The 15,033-nt window shown below is 36.0% G+C and overlaps 1 protein-coding gene across 4 annotated transcripts in view; it reads right to left on the bottom strand.

Moving 5' to 3' along the window:
• CDH8 (cadherin 8) overlaps positions 1 to 15,033 on the bottom strand; it is a 487,537-nt gene that overhangs the window by 315,949 nt on the left and 156,555 nt on the right. For all 4 annotated transcript variants that reach the window (XM_007528643.3, XM_060185427.1, XM_060185429.1 and 1 more), the window contains exon 3: positions 6,325 to 6,619. In XM_007528643.3, coding sequence (XP_007528705.1) covers positions 6,325 to 6,619 — 295 coding nt within the window. The remainder of the gene's footprint in view (positions 1 to 6,324; positions 6,620 to 15,033) is intronic.

Genomic DNA, 15,033 nt, shown 5'->3' with positions numbered 1-15,033 from the left:
CAAAACCATAGAATAAGAGGGGTACAATTCCACACAATTCCCATAACACTACTTATCTTCTTCTAATTAAACATAATGAAATACACAAAAAGTAGTAGAATGCATTTCAAACTGATCAGTCCCCCAAAAGAGGATTTAAGGATGTTTACCTTAAAAAAAAATACATTTACGTGGTCCGGGAGGTGGCACAGTGGCTAAGGCACTAGACTCTCAAGCATGAGGTCCTGAGTTCAATCCCCGGCAGCACATGTACCAGAGTGATGTCTGGTTCTTTCTCTTTCTTTCTCTCTCTCTCTCCTATCTTTCTCATTAATAAATAAATAAAAAACTTAAAAAATACATTCGCAAAGAAAAGTCAGCCATTAATGTCGAAAGAAGATAGGAGACTAATCAGTCACATTTTTAGACAAAAAAAGAGGAGAAATTATTTTTTTTCTTTTGGCTGAGCTGCTAGTCAAGGAAGGTTGCATGGTTCTGTATTAACTAGAATACCCTCCTTCAAGCAAGCTTTTGTAAACAATGAGGTCTGTCTTTATAAATACATTTTTGTCGAGCTGTGCCGTGGAGAAGAGAGACAGGAGATCCGGAGCGAAGAGGGAACACAAATCTTTATTTGTGCTGGCACTTCAGAGTTGGGTGGGAGAGAAGCAGTTTGGGCCATGTGGAGGTAGCAAAAATGGCTGTCTCATGCAGCAACCTTCCCTGCGTCTAACCACCGAAGTGAAGGGCTGGCAAGAGAGAGAGGTACGGGAGAAGAAGGGCTTTTATGGGAGTAGCTCTAGAGAGAATGGGAAGGAGGAGAAGTAACCATAGCACTCCAGGGTAGGATAATAACTCTCATGAGAATGGGAAGGGGGAGGAGTAACCATAGCACTTCAACTATCTCAGGGAATCAACAATGCCCTAAGGGCACAACATGGCAGAACAGGTGCTCCAAGAATGTCCTAACTCTCAGGGGAACTAGCAATAGCCTGAGGGGACAACATGGCAGATGTGACTGCATCTGCACAATTTCTCAACACATTTTAATATGTCATCTCTTGACTGTCTTCTGACATTTCAATTATTGTTTTGTTTTTTTTTGGTGGAGAGTGCATTATCCTTTGCATTCCCCACCAGAAAATTTACCATCAACCCCAAGGACTCTCTTTAGTCTTTATCTTGCTTATATGAACAGCACTTTACTCCAGTGATTCACCAAATGACCTTTAATTAATTTATTGTCATCTGAATTCTACATGGCATATCGCTATAGTTTAAAGTGTTTATTATAGTCCTTTCTTGAAAACTGTATAATAATAGTTCACTCAAATTTCTTCTTATCTGACTGTCACATCAGTTCTTCAATTTCTTTAACTTGCAAAGTATATTGACCTCAACAGCTATTCCACCTTGGAAAAACATTAACTATTATAAATATGCACCAAAGTTCTATTGCTCATATGAACACAGTTCTCTAGAGATTGTATCAACCATTAGTATGGCATACTGGTTAACGCCAGGGGAGGCAGAGCCACCAGATGTCTGAATTTAAATCCAACTACTTCACTTAATATCTGGTTTTGGATTAGCTATTACTTCTTCACTTTTCTGATTAAAAATAATGAGAAGTAGGAAAGCTAATATCAGTACCAATGTTGCAGGATTGTTGTGGGTATAAAAATATTTAACAGCTTCCAGCATGTGACAACTCTTCAATATATATTGACCACTCATACAAGAACCCTGTAACACAAAGAAAACCTCCAGAATTATGTTCTTTAGAGCTGTGTACCTAAGGATGCAATACTGTTTGGCAGCTTAAGTACTCCTTGACATTCTTGTCTTTATTTCACCTTAAATAGTATGGTCTTTTGAATAAAATGAGACTCATTTTCTAATTTCTAAATTTGTGAAACCTAGTTAAGCATCTTGAACAATTATTCACTGGCCAATGCATGCATATTATATAAGCAATCTATCGATTCATGCCAATGGGAATCACAATGAATAGTGGAAATTATTAAGCTAGATACTTTAATCATTGTACTGAATTTTTCCTAGCATAACTTTTTGGGGGTGTCACTGTCAGGGCTTCAAAGCTTGGGGTCAACTTTTTCAGACAAGTAAAATGCATCAGAGAGATAGAGGAAGAGAAGGAAGATACAACAACATCAAAGGTTTCCTCAGTGCAGTGGGATCTAAGAGCTCAAACCTGGGTCATACATAGCAAAGCTAGCACCTTCTCAGGTGAGTTACCTCACTGCTCCCAAGTATAACTTTGTAGGCAAAAACTGTTTTTTCTATAGGTTTGGTGTGTGTGTGTGTGTGTGTGTGTGTGTGTGTGTGTGTTTGTGTGTGTTTGGGGGGGGGGCAAAGACTGTTTTGAATACTATACAGATAGAGAAACTGAGTCTTAGATGAATAACGTTGCTTATATAAAACCAATGCAAATTTGCAGCCTAATAATCTGAGATTATATTTTCAAGTCAAATAAATTTATTTTAACCTGAACTCAGGGGCAAACATATAATCAATGATAAATATGTCTTATGCCAGTGTACAGTAAGACTAAAAACACCTGTTTAAGAGGTCTGGAGACAGATCACCTGAGATGGCATATATTTTACCATGTATGAGATTCAAGCCCTGGCACCACCAGGGAGTACTATGGCAAAAGGAAATGTTCCATGAATGGAGAACAGATGTTATACTGTTGCTTTCTCTCTCTTCCTCTCCTCTTCACTCTAAAGGAAGAAATAATAAATTTGGCACAGGGGTGGTGGTACTATGCATGCATAATGCCCTAAATCTACATTTGAAAAAAAAAAAGACAATTTAAGGGATCAACTGCATGATGGATGATGAAAATAAATGGTTACGTGACAATCACAATTCATCACGTAGAGATGTCTCAAAATGATGCCTTATATCTAATCTATATAATGCTATAAACCAATCTTAAAGTTTTTTTTTAATGTAAGTATCTGGAATTCAATCAATGTCAACACATTTTTATTGAAAATTTGTCTTCAACAATACTAGTTTGGGATCCACAGTTAAAATCAGACAAGTTTGTGTGCTATTCTTCATGTGCTATTGCTATAAAAGTGAATTTTCATCAAGTTCTGAAATTCACAGTATAATATAAAAGAGCTGTGGCTCCCACTTCCAAATAAGATATTTCTAAAATAATTTGGCTGCCATTTGGGCAGATATATATGTGTGCTTTGTCTTGACAGCTTGTCAACTGGCAGACAGTTCTTGAACATCACATTCATTTCAATTTAATATTGGTAAATTTCTCAATTAGAATTCTATTTTTCACTTTCTGCACAATGAAATCTTCCTGTCCTTGCTGGCATTCCTCAGGGCGTACAGGTGCAAGTGCTGGCATTTCTGCAGTAGCAAAAGAAGAAAAATGAACAGAAGCAGGAGGAGAGGGAAGATCCAGGCTGAGAGAGAACTGTGGTAATGGGGTGAGAAAGGAAATAGTAGCTGACCTTCATCCTGATAGTCACCTTCACCAGAAATGAAGGGGATAATTCACACTAGACAATAAAACAGTGCAACTGTCTCTGTTTCCTTTAGCCAGAGAGACTAAAGTCAGACAAACACCAGGCATCCAATGCAGAAAATCAATACATAGGAAAGATCCAAAAGTAAAGTAAGAAATAGATAAATAAAATATTTTAAACCAAAACTGCCACCAATTATTGAACACATATTTTCTTTATAACATACCTTCACCTCTTCTTTTATCATAAAATTCATACACAATAAAAGCAAGATGGAAACTGTTATCTTTTTCATTGCTGGCAAAGAAAACAAACAATAATTTAACCTCACTGACCTTATAAATAACCAAGCAATAAGGGATGGGACCAAGATTCAAAAATTTCATCTATACAACTTCAAAAAAATTACTTTTAACTACATTTCCTTGTGATTTTGGAAGAGATGCCACAGACTAAACATTTTCTTTAAATAATGTGGATCTAGATAGTTTTATTCTATACTTTTATGAAGAAAAACTATATAGAAAATGCATATATATCTATATCTATGGAATACACTGTATTATGTGGTTAATACCATTAAAACCCTACCCTTTGCTGAAATTGACCTTGAATAAGTTTCTTGACAAATTTATCAGCACATGACTCAGATATGTGTAAATGGAAGCTCTGACACATTTACAATAAACATATATAGACTTGGCCATTAAGATGTAGAGATCATAACAATAACGCAAAGTAACAGTTCCCTTGATATCATTTATTGGCAATTATGATTGTCTCCTGTATATATTGTCGATACCAAGAGTTCTTTAGTTCTTTAAAACCATCTTATAAAGATAAGAGATAAGATCTTCTCTTTTGCTGTCACAGAAGGAACTGAATGGATTCACACTAATAAAATAATCCCAAAAAAAGGGTCAAATTCTAGATTATCTCACTTATAGGTAGATAAAATAGCAGGGAGTCATCTAGTAGTGCAACGGGTTAAGCGCAAGTGGTGCAAAACACATAGACTGGTGTAAGGATCCCGGTTCGAGCCCATGGGTCCCCACATGCAAGGGAGTTGCTTCACAAGAGGTGAAGCAGATCTGCTTTCTCTCCTCCTCTCTGTCTTGCCCTCCTCTCTTCATTTCTCTCTGTCCTATCCAACAACAACAGCAGCAATAACAACAACAATAAAACAAGGGGACAAAAGGGGATAAATAAGAAATATTTTTTCAAAAAGATAAAATATCAGTAACCTGTGTCCTATTTCAGTATATTCAAGGATTCAAAATGAGGAGGACAGAAGAGGATTGAAAAGAGAATAGAGCCCTGTGGTGGGAAGATAGGAAGATTTGATGTGGTTAAAGTATGCTGATACCTATTTTGGTATTTGAAATTGTATTCCTGTGACAACAGTCTTATAGAGCAATCATTTGTCAATAAAATAATTAACGTAAAACTTTCTTACTCTACTCCAGGTGAAAAAAGTGAATTAGGATACTCTCTTCCTTAAACGAATTTACTGAATAAAAAAGAAAGGGAGGGAGGAAGGGAGGTTTTAGCAGAAGAAATACCTGGAGAAGATTTGAAGATCTGAAATCAATTCAAATTGCAGCTACAATTTACTATATGTCTGCCAAAGTTATATTGTTGGTAAGAAAGAGCAAATGAAGTCAGGTTACTTATCTAATTTTGTTCTCAGAATCTCCACCTACATTTTTTTTTTAATTTGGCTCTGTACAACACTGTTTGTTTTTGTTGCAAAGTATGTACTCTTTATAGGCTTTCTCAAGTGCAATTTTAAGAAAATGGGTATGTATTGCATACAAAGAGTCACTTGCATGATCTTATTCTTTAAATTTTGAACTTTTCATACTACAATTGTTGATAAGGAATAGCTTTAAAATCCTTCCTCTCGTATTACAAAATCTGCATCAAGGGTTTTCTGCATCAAAGGAAAGACCTGGAAGCAGATATGCAGATCCCCATAAAGGGAAAACAGATGCGGGGGGGGGGGGGGGGGTGGGGGAGTAGACTTGCTTTTAAATATATATTACTTTCTGAAGTGTAATGGATACTTCAAAGGCAAAGAACCAGTGGTGGATGTCATTGTTAACAGCAGTGCTTCTTAACCAAACAACTTAGTTAAGAAATGGTGCCCAGTGGCTGAGGAGACACATAATGGTTATGCAAAAAGACTCTCACTCCTGAGGATCCAAGGTCCCAGGTTCAGACACCAGTACCACCAGAAAGCAGAGCAGAGTAGTGCTCTGGTCTTTCTCTCTGTATCTCTCTCATTAAAATAAAATAAACTATTTTTTAAAAGAAATGATTCTCAAAATAGAGACATACCTTTGGTAACTGATTTCTTAGTCCATTCTAGACTGAACCCACCAGCTTAATCCAGTAGCTGGCTGACTACAGACCTAGAGAATTTTACATTCCTTGTGCACTGCATTTGCATGTAAACATACACAAACAAATAATTAAACATCAAGCAAATATCAATAGGATTAGTCTGGCATTTTGGAACAAATCTTGATAAATCCACCTCAGTAACAATGCTAGAACTACAAGTATATGAGAGGAATATAAATTCAGCCTATTGGAGTACTGTCTTGCAAGGAGAGATGTTTTAATAAAATTGCTTCGTCAGTTCCTATTACTAAGGTAGTAAAACTATTGAGCTGTGGAACTTAGGCCAAAAAGGAGGATTTCGAAATGCAAATTAGAGATAAGACTGTAATAAATGTCTTATATTCAGCAACACACTATCCCTGATGTCAAAAGCTATTTTAAAATCTCTTTAATAGTTCTGTTAAGCTAAAAGCATACATACCCAAAATGGACATCTCTGGCACAGTGGCATGATAGGGTCCATTAAGAAACTCTGGTGCATTGTCATTGATATCTTGAACTTTAATAATAAATTCAGAAGGAGGCTCAAGAGGCTTATTTGTCTCCCAGTCCACTGCCTGAGCTGTTAGGGTGTACTCAGCCTTTTCTTCTCGGTCAAGTCTTTTTATAGCATGGATATCTCCTGTTATGTCATTTATTTGAAAGATTGTCCCAGCTCCATCACCAGATAAGATATACTTGATTTTTTTGCTCCCAGGATCCAGGTCTGTGTGTAGCTAAAATGAAAAATGATATTGGTTAGAGGTGGGTTAATTTGCAAAGTTATGTTTTAATAACCTCCTAAGAATAACCAATTGGCTCTTTTTACATTCATTGTAATTCCAGCCAACAGTATGTGTGCAAAAATTCTGTGCAAATTCATGCTTGACTATCAAAATATGATTAAATTCATATACATAAATTAGAACATTTAAAAATAACTTGTTCTATATATATATTAACATGCAGTTATAATAATTAAAAGTTAAAGGGGAAAATATAAACATATATGGATGCTTACTATTTATTAATACATTTATCTAGAGCTATTACTCTTTTCCACCATTAATAGGTTTACATATGATCTTTTCTCTTTTTCCCAATGTCAATGAGCTAGAATATGTCATATGAAACAAAGGAAAAGTCAAGTTTCACAAACATATAGCCTTCTCCAAGGCTCTCATTCAATGAAATTAAATACAGTAAACCCATAATGAAACTAAGATCTTTCAATTTTTCAACTTCAGTATCACTTTATTGAAGGAATGGCAAATTTATAGAGTTGCTGTTGTTATGACAGTTCTGTAGTTCTTAGAGAATCCTGGATCTAAGTAAATGCAAAACACGACTATTCACTGAGTCATCAATTCCTGATCAACTGTAGGGTCACTTGAGGTATCCAGCACTAATATGATAAAACATGGAGGAAATAAGAGAATGCTAGGTTCTAATGTGACATTAGTAAATTAGCTATGCATATTTTAATGTACAAATCTGTAGTGACTCCTTTTCTTGTGGCAAAGTCCCTCAAATCCTAAAGTTGTGCTGCCTTTTAACTTTTTTCCTCCATCTTCAGTATCCCATAGAGGAAATGTTGCTTTACTTGATTGCTGTTGTTACAAGGATACATGTCCACATTTCTGTAAGATATATGTCAGTACATCTTACCCTCCATTAAACTGACATTCCATTACACCATAGGGAGACAGAGCTCCAGCACCTGCCACTCACACTTCCCACCCCATTCCTTTACTGAGTCCTTAGATTTGCTGGGATAGATTATAGGGCAAAATTATTTTTAATAACCTAAGATTGGATGCTTGTATGTGCCTTTTTTTATTTCTTTGATTCACCTATCATCTGAGCTCTCTAGTCTGAAAAAAAAAAAAAAGTATTCTCAGGGCCAGGCAGTGGCACACCTGGATAAAAACACATATTATAGGGTGCAAGGACCCTGCTTGCCCTGGTCCCCACCTGCAGGCAGTAAGTTTTGTTAGTGGTAAAGTTCTCTGTCTCTTTCCCTCTCTACCCACCCTTCCCTTTCAATTACTCTCCGTGTCTATCCAGAAATCAAATAAAATAAGTATTCCTGTTTTGCAAAGAACAATGAGGCCAGCTAGAATTTATGATTATGTTTCCAGAAAAAAGGATCACTTCAAAAATGGAAACAATGTAGCAGGACTCTGGTCCATTTCAGTTCATGACTACAACAGCAACAACAACTTACTGAATGCTTAATTTGCCTGGAACATTTTGGTAGTGATAGGGAAAAACCCAGAATCTCTAGTTCTAAAAAGTTCAGTCTAGTTCCAAGAGAATGATGCTCTAATACACAGTGCCCCCCCCTTTTTTTTCTTAACAAATAGCAATGTTTTACTTTGAGGATTTTTTAAATAAAATATTATAGGGTAGGAGAGACAGCATAAGGGTTATTATGCAAAGAGACTTTCATGCCTGAAGCTCCAAAGCCCCTGGTTCAACTTCTCGCACCACCTAACCCAGAGTTTAGCAGCACTCTGATTAAAAAAAAAAGTTACGGATAAAATGTTCTAAATATCCCTTTGGTTCCTCCTCCAGTGGTCAGCTTCCACAGAAATTACCATGAAATCATGATATCAGAAAGCTGGTGTATATCCTATTGACCTATAGGTGGTTTGTTTGTTTTGTTCTAGTTTTTTGTTTTTTACCATAGCACTGATCAACTCTGGCTTATGAACCTGGGACCTTGGAGCCTCAGGCATAAGTGTCTTTTTGCATAACCATATGCTATCTACCCCCGCCCGTGATCCATGGTTTTATATTTTTGCACTTTTATTGGTACTTTATATTATATTTATTCATGTTAAACATAAAAATAAAAATATATTTGAGAGTGCATAAAAGTTCATTGAATTTCAATTGTAAAATACTACTTAAACGTACATATTTTCAGTTTAACTCAGTTACTTAATTGTCAATATAGTACCAGTTATTGCATCACTAGATTTTAATTACTTGTACTTTAAAAATATATATATATATCTTGTGGAAAGAATCTCCTAGAAACTCAAAAGATACCATGCTTTCTTGGAATTACTTTTATTCAGAATAGACTCAAACACTTTCTTTGCCAATTTTAATTGTATTTAGAGATTCAATAAATGAAAAGATCATTTCAAAAGACACAAAATAGCAACAAAGATTCCACATGTTCTAAATCTACTTTGCTTTTGAATAGTATAAAAAATTAAAGCATAAAATTATATCAAATATTATTGAATTCTAAAAATATATCCCTTTCATTTATTGTATTAAATGTATTAGCAAGAGAAAATACTGAAATGCTACTTTATCTTAATGAGTGTGGGGTTATAATTCATTAATGTGATATTAATCCTAATTTATAATAATTTTAATTTATTTACATTTTAACATTTATATTAGCATTTTTATTTTTAAAAAATTGAATAATATATCATTCCTGAAGGTTTCCATTCACAGACAAGGCATTCTTGAGACACAGGCTATACTGGCAAGTGTCACTCTTATTCATATATTTTCAATATTTCTGATACTAAAAAATAAGTTATTTTAAATTGTGTTGTACTTTTCTTATGTTTATTAATATCCTCTGATTAGTAAAATGTGTAATAATCTTAATTAAATTAAATTAATTTTATTTTATTATTTGCCACCAGGATAACTGATGGGACTTTGTGCCTGCTGGATGCCTCCATGGGTCCCAGTGGCCATTTATTTCATTTTTCCTATAATAAAAGGTGAGACAGAGAGAAGGGGAGAGAGAGAGAGAGGGAAAGAGAGGCTGAAAGAAAGCCAGATAGGTGCCGCACTACTCCATTACTCAAAAAGCTTCCCTCACTGCATGTAGGAACTGGGGGCTTGAACTCAGGCACTTATGTTTAGTAATCTGTGCCTTATTGGGTATGTCAACCCCTAGTCACTTAAGATGGGTTTTGACGGATTCTTATGTTTAGAAAAACTTGAAATTTCAAACATATAACTCTCTGAACACATCAAGAGAACTTTAGTTGCAACCTAGGTAAAAGTAAATTCCTCCATCCTAAAAAGGGAAGGGGGGTGTAGAAAAATTGGGGGGGGGGGTTGTAGAAAACACCTTTGGTAAATGTAACACTTTTTTGTTTTGTTGGAGACAGACAGAGAGAGAGAGAGAGATGGAGAATATAAGAATCAGAGCATCACTAGTACATGTAATGCCAAAAATCAAACATAGAACCAAATGTTTTCAAGTTCAATGATCTATCCAGTAAGTTACCTCCCAGTTCACATACAACACTTTTTTTTTTTGTTTTGTTTATTTCTTTGTTTGGATAGAGACAGAGAGTACCATAGTGAGAGAGCAAGAGAATGAGAGACTGAAACAGATCACATCACTGAAGCCTTCTTCAAGGTGGTGGGAGCCAGGCTTGAAGCTAGGAAAAGCATGTGACAAAGCAGCATATTATTCAAGTGAGCTATTTTGCTGACCTGCCACAACACTTTCTAAACACCATTCTTTCCTCCTAGAAATTCTTTTTTTTTCTTTTTTTCCCTCCAGGGTTATTGCTGGGCTCAGTGCCTGCACCATGAATCCACCGCTCCTGAGGGCCTTTTCTTCCCCCTTTTGTTGCCCTTGTTGTTGTAGCCTCGTTGTGGTTATTATTATTGCCATTGTTGATGTTGTTCGTTGTTGGATAGGACAGAGAGAAATGGAGAGAGGAGGGGGAGACAGAGAGGGGGAGAGAAAGATAGACACCTGCAGACCTGCTTCACCGCCTGTGAAATGACTCCCCTGCAGGTGGGGAGCCAGGGGCTCGAACCGGGATCCTTATGCTGGTCCTTGCGGCTCGAACCGGGATCCTTATGCTGGTCCTTGCGCTTTGCGCCACATGCTTAACCCACTGCGCCACCGCCCAACCCCCTAGAAATTCACTTTTAACAAATCTCAGTAAAATCTATGTTTGCTTGAAACAGAATATTATGTTTGCTTACTCATTAATTTCATCTTATTCAAATAACATACTTCAAAATACACTCTTGCACATGGTTTGTTCAGCTCACCAATTTGATTGTGTGTGTGTGTGTGTGTGTGTGTGTGTGTGTGTGTGTGTGTGTGTGTGTGCGTAATATACACACACAAATTTATGGGTATTTAAGAATAGGGATTTACATGAAGCAATTACTTAAAAAGCCTAGGATACTTAGTAACAAACTTGTTTTTTTTGCCAGCCTTTACTTAAGTCTGTCATCACCAGCTTACTTCCATGCAATAAGACAGTTCCTATCAATTTATTCATTGGTAATGAATGAACAATACAAGGACTCTCTCTGTAGAATATGGTGTCAAAAACATCCCACATGTACAAAGTGTTCACACATTGTGCATCATCTGGAAATATGAGGACCATCTCCCCAGGGCCTGCTTCTGCTAATTACAACAGGATAAGGATCACATGTAAACTGGCCTGGGGTGTTGACTCTTTAGCCTGGTTAGGATACAAGCAAAAGGCTATATCCATTAATTTATTAAACATGCACAGAGCTTCCTTATATCCAACAGATATGATTTCTGCCCTTTAACACCCATTGATTAATGAAAGATAAACACAAATAAAATAAGCTTTTATAGGAATCATAGTTGTTATTGTTACAATTACTATGAATGTATTGAATACTTACAATCTAGTAAAAATTTTGGATGTATAAATCTAATACTAGTACCAATTTCTTCACTTCCCAGTGTCAACAAATGAGAGTCAGAGATTTTCAATTTTTTTCTATACACTGTCAGCAATTATTCAATCTTAACAGTATAAATTATTGCATAAATTTCCTGGGCTCGAATGCATGCTCTACAGGTTACTGTATGGGAAGACATAAGGTTAGCAGAACTTAAAGAAACTTCACTGAACTCAGAAAGAAGAATATGGAAGGAACAAAAAGAAAAGCATCTCAAAGAAGTAGATTAAAACTTCAGGTAGTAAACAGAAGAAAATGAGTGTCAAGCATACATAATAAGAGCCTAGGTTAAGATGCAGAGACAAAGAAGAGAAACCTATGTTAAAATAAATATGATTCAATATATGAAAAATACAGGTAAGAAAGAAGGCACCAAGACATATGAATTCAAAGCAAGACAGGGGGCAGATTATTAAGAGTTTTGAAGCCATAATAAAGACTTGGGATTCTACTATAAACAGCAAGGAGAGATCATAAGCCGTTTCAGAAAGGAGTATGACATAACAGTTTTCTTTTAGTAACATCATTCATAGTGGTTGGTGTATGCCTCAAAGCAAATATCGTGGAAGAAGAGGGAAAGAGAAGGTCAGAGAGAACGCTGAGTCTGAGTCACTAATTCATAAAGGTGCCTTGGTAGGGATGGTGATCTATCACATCTACAGCCCACTGCATCTCCAATCCCTCTCATTGCCTGTAACCTAGTTGGAGAAGCAGAGTCAAATGTGCAAGGAGTGAATCCAGTCTTACAGATCAGGACTTGTTTTCAAGGATCATAATAGTACTGCTATGTAATTGAACTGAGTTGGAAGTATCAGTATAATTATACCCCTGCCATCTTCCACATATTTGCATAATATTCTCCAATTAAAATCTAGTTTATACTGTAAAAGTCATGGGAAGAAGCATTTGCATATGCACACTCTACTGTATTCCACTGCCTAGTAATGTGTCTGTCATATTATTAGAATCTGAAAAAAAACATATTTGGGAAATAAGGTGAATACAAAAAAAAAGGAAAGACTAATTTCAAAACAATGATTCTAAGAGGGAAAAGAGAATTAGAAATGTTAAGTCTACTGATCTAAAATCTTATCTAATCTAAATACAAAGCTAATGCACTTCCCCAAAATATATCTTCAACTTCAGCACTCAAAATAACTAAGACATAGTAGATGGAAGGGGTGATGGAAAGATGAGTAGACAAATGGATAAATGGATGGGCAATGGATGAATAATAGATGGGAGATAGCAATTACCTCATGTTCAGACATCATCATTCTAAGAATAAGAGCCCTCATTCATAACAGTCTTCACCATCACCCACATCCCTCTTGTGGCTATTGGGGAAAAATACAAACTATTTTTCTACCTTCTCACATAGGACTATTTTACATATATATAACTTTTAAAAAAAATATTTATTTTATTTATTTATTCCCTTTTGTTGCCCTTGTTGTTTTATTGTTGTAGTTATTATTGTTGTTGTCGTTGTTGGATAGGACAGAGAGAAATGGAGAGAGGAGGGGAAGACAGAGAGGAGGAGAGAAAGATAGACACCTGCAGACCTGCTTCACCGCCTGTGAAGCGACTCCCCTGCAGGTGGGGAGCCGGGGTTCGAACCGGGATCTTTATGCCGGTCCTTGTGCTTTGCGCCACCTGCGCTTAACCCGCTGCGCTACAGCCCGACTCCCCATATATATATAACTTTTATTAGTGATTTACTAATGATTGACAAGATTGTGGGATAAGAGCAATACAATTCCATACAATTCTCAGCACCAGAATTCCACATCCCCTCCCCTCCATTGCTAGTTTCCATATTCTTTATCCCTCTGGGAGTATGGACCAAAGATCTCCTATGGGGTGCAGAAGGTAGAAGGTCTGGCTTCTACAGTGGCTTCTCCTCTGGACATGGGCATTGACAGGTCAATCCATAACCCCAGCCTGTTTCTATCTTTCCCTAGTGAGGTAAGGCACTGGGGAGATGGGAGTTCCAGGACTCACACAGGAACACTTGAGCTACATGCTGTCAAGCTATACTATCATTTTATCAGATAGTGGACTATTAATCTAAAGCTGAACAAACATTTTAAAGACTGGTGCAGAGATCACAGCAGAATAAAAATTTAGTCAATGTTTCCTTTTTTAATGTTTCCTTTTTATAAATAAAAAATTTTAAATCTAATCAAAACAGAAGGAAGAAAACTGTAAAAAAAAAAAAAAAGAATTTAGTATAGATTCCAAAATAAAGAGCTTAATGTAATTCCTACATAGACCAAGTTATACTTAAATTTATTTTATTAGGTGAAAGGCCAAAGACACAATTCTCCACTGAAAGAACAGAACACAACATTCCACACTGAACATGATCTCTATTTTACAATTTGGGGGTGGAATCTGCTTTCTAAAATTTTACAGCAGGCAAATGTGTAGTATTTTGATATCTCAGATATGTGCTTTTTGTATTATGTGTCAGATACTAGAGTGAGTATTTAACAGATTGAACTGGCCGTGGGGACTTAAGACCAGAGAAAGAGAGAATCAGAAGCAAGACCGAGTGAACTGCTGTTCTGAGTTTCAGAAACTTGAAAAGAAAGTCAGAAAGTGTAATGTACTGCTTTTTATACTCTTTTAAATGATTAGTAAAATGAATTACTTGTGTACATTATTTAATATTATCTCTAACAAGCACCATATTAGGCATATATTAAGTAGTCACTAAAGTCCTTTTAAATGTTCTAGTCTACACAAACTTAATGTTAAACTCCTTGTGAAAATTTGACATACATAAGGAACTCAGGTTCAATAAATATATTGGCTCTCTCAAGTTCAAACAATTGACAAATGGCAGAAACATATGTTCCTCTGTAAATATCAAATAGTAGAGCACATACATTTTAGCATAATTCTATAGAGCCAATCCAGAAAAGCATAACCAGTAGGCTAGGGAGCTCTTGCTTCCATATATAAGGAAAGGACATGGAGAAACTTCTCAATTTATCTCTGAATGGCAACAAAGATTATATATGTACATTGAGAAGTCAGTGTGAAACCATATAGCATACACAAATTTTTTGAGCCAATGGATCCTACAAAATTCTGAAATAAAACAGACACAGAAATAGATGGCAAGATTCTCAACTACCAGGAATTCAAAGGGGTATATTGACAGGAAAAGGATGGCAGACTGTTTCCTGTGAGACTTTCCAAACCAATGCTCATGACCTTGGCAAATGTGCTACTATCTTCAGTCTGGACCACAACTTTCATGTTGAGAAACATGATTTGTCAGCCCCACAGCAAATCTATATCCATCTCTTAGCCAAACTCCAGGAAAGAATATGAACAAGTCTATTTTTAAAGGTAAAATATGGATGATAACTAGAATTTGAAACATTTACATTATCAGTATAAA

This window comes from Erinaceus europaeus, chromosome 2 (assembly GCF_950295315.1).
Source record: "Erinaceus europaeus chromosome 2, mEriEur2.1, whole genome shotgun sequence".
Taxonomy (NCBI): domain Eukaryota; kingdom Metazoa; phylum Chordata; class Mammalia; order Eulipotyphla; family Erinaceidae; genus Erinaceus; species Erinaceus europaeus.
This window is presented reverse-complemented; position numbering and strand designations above follow the sequence as displayed.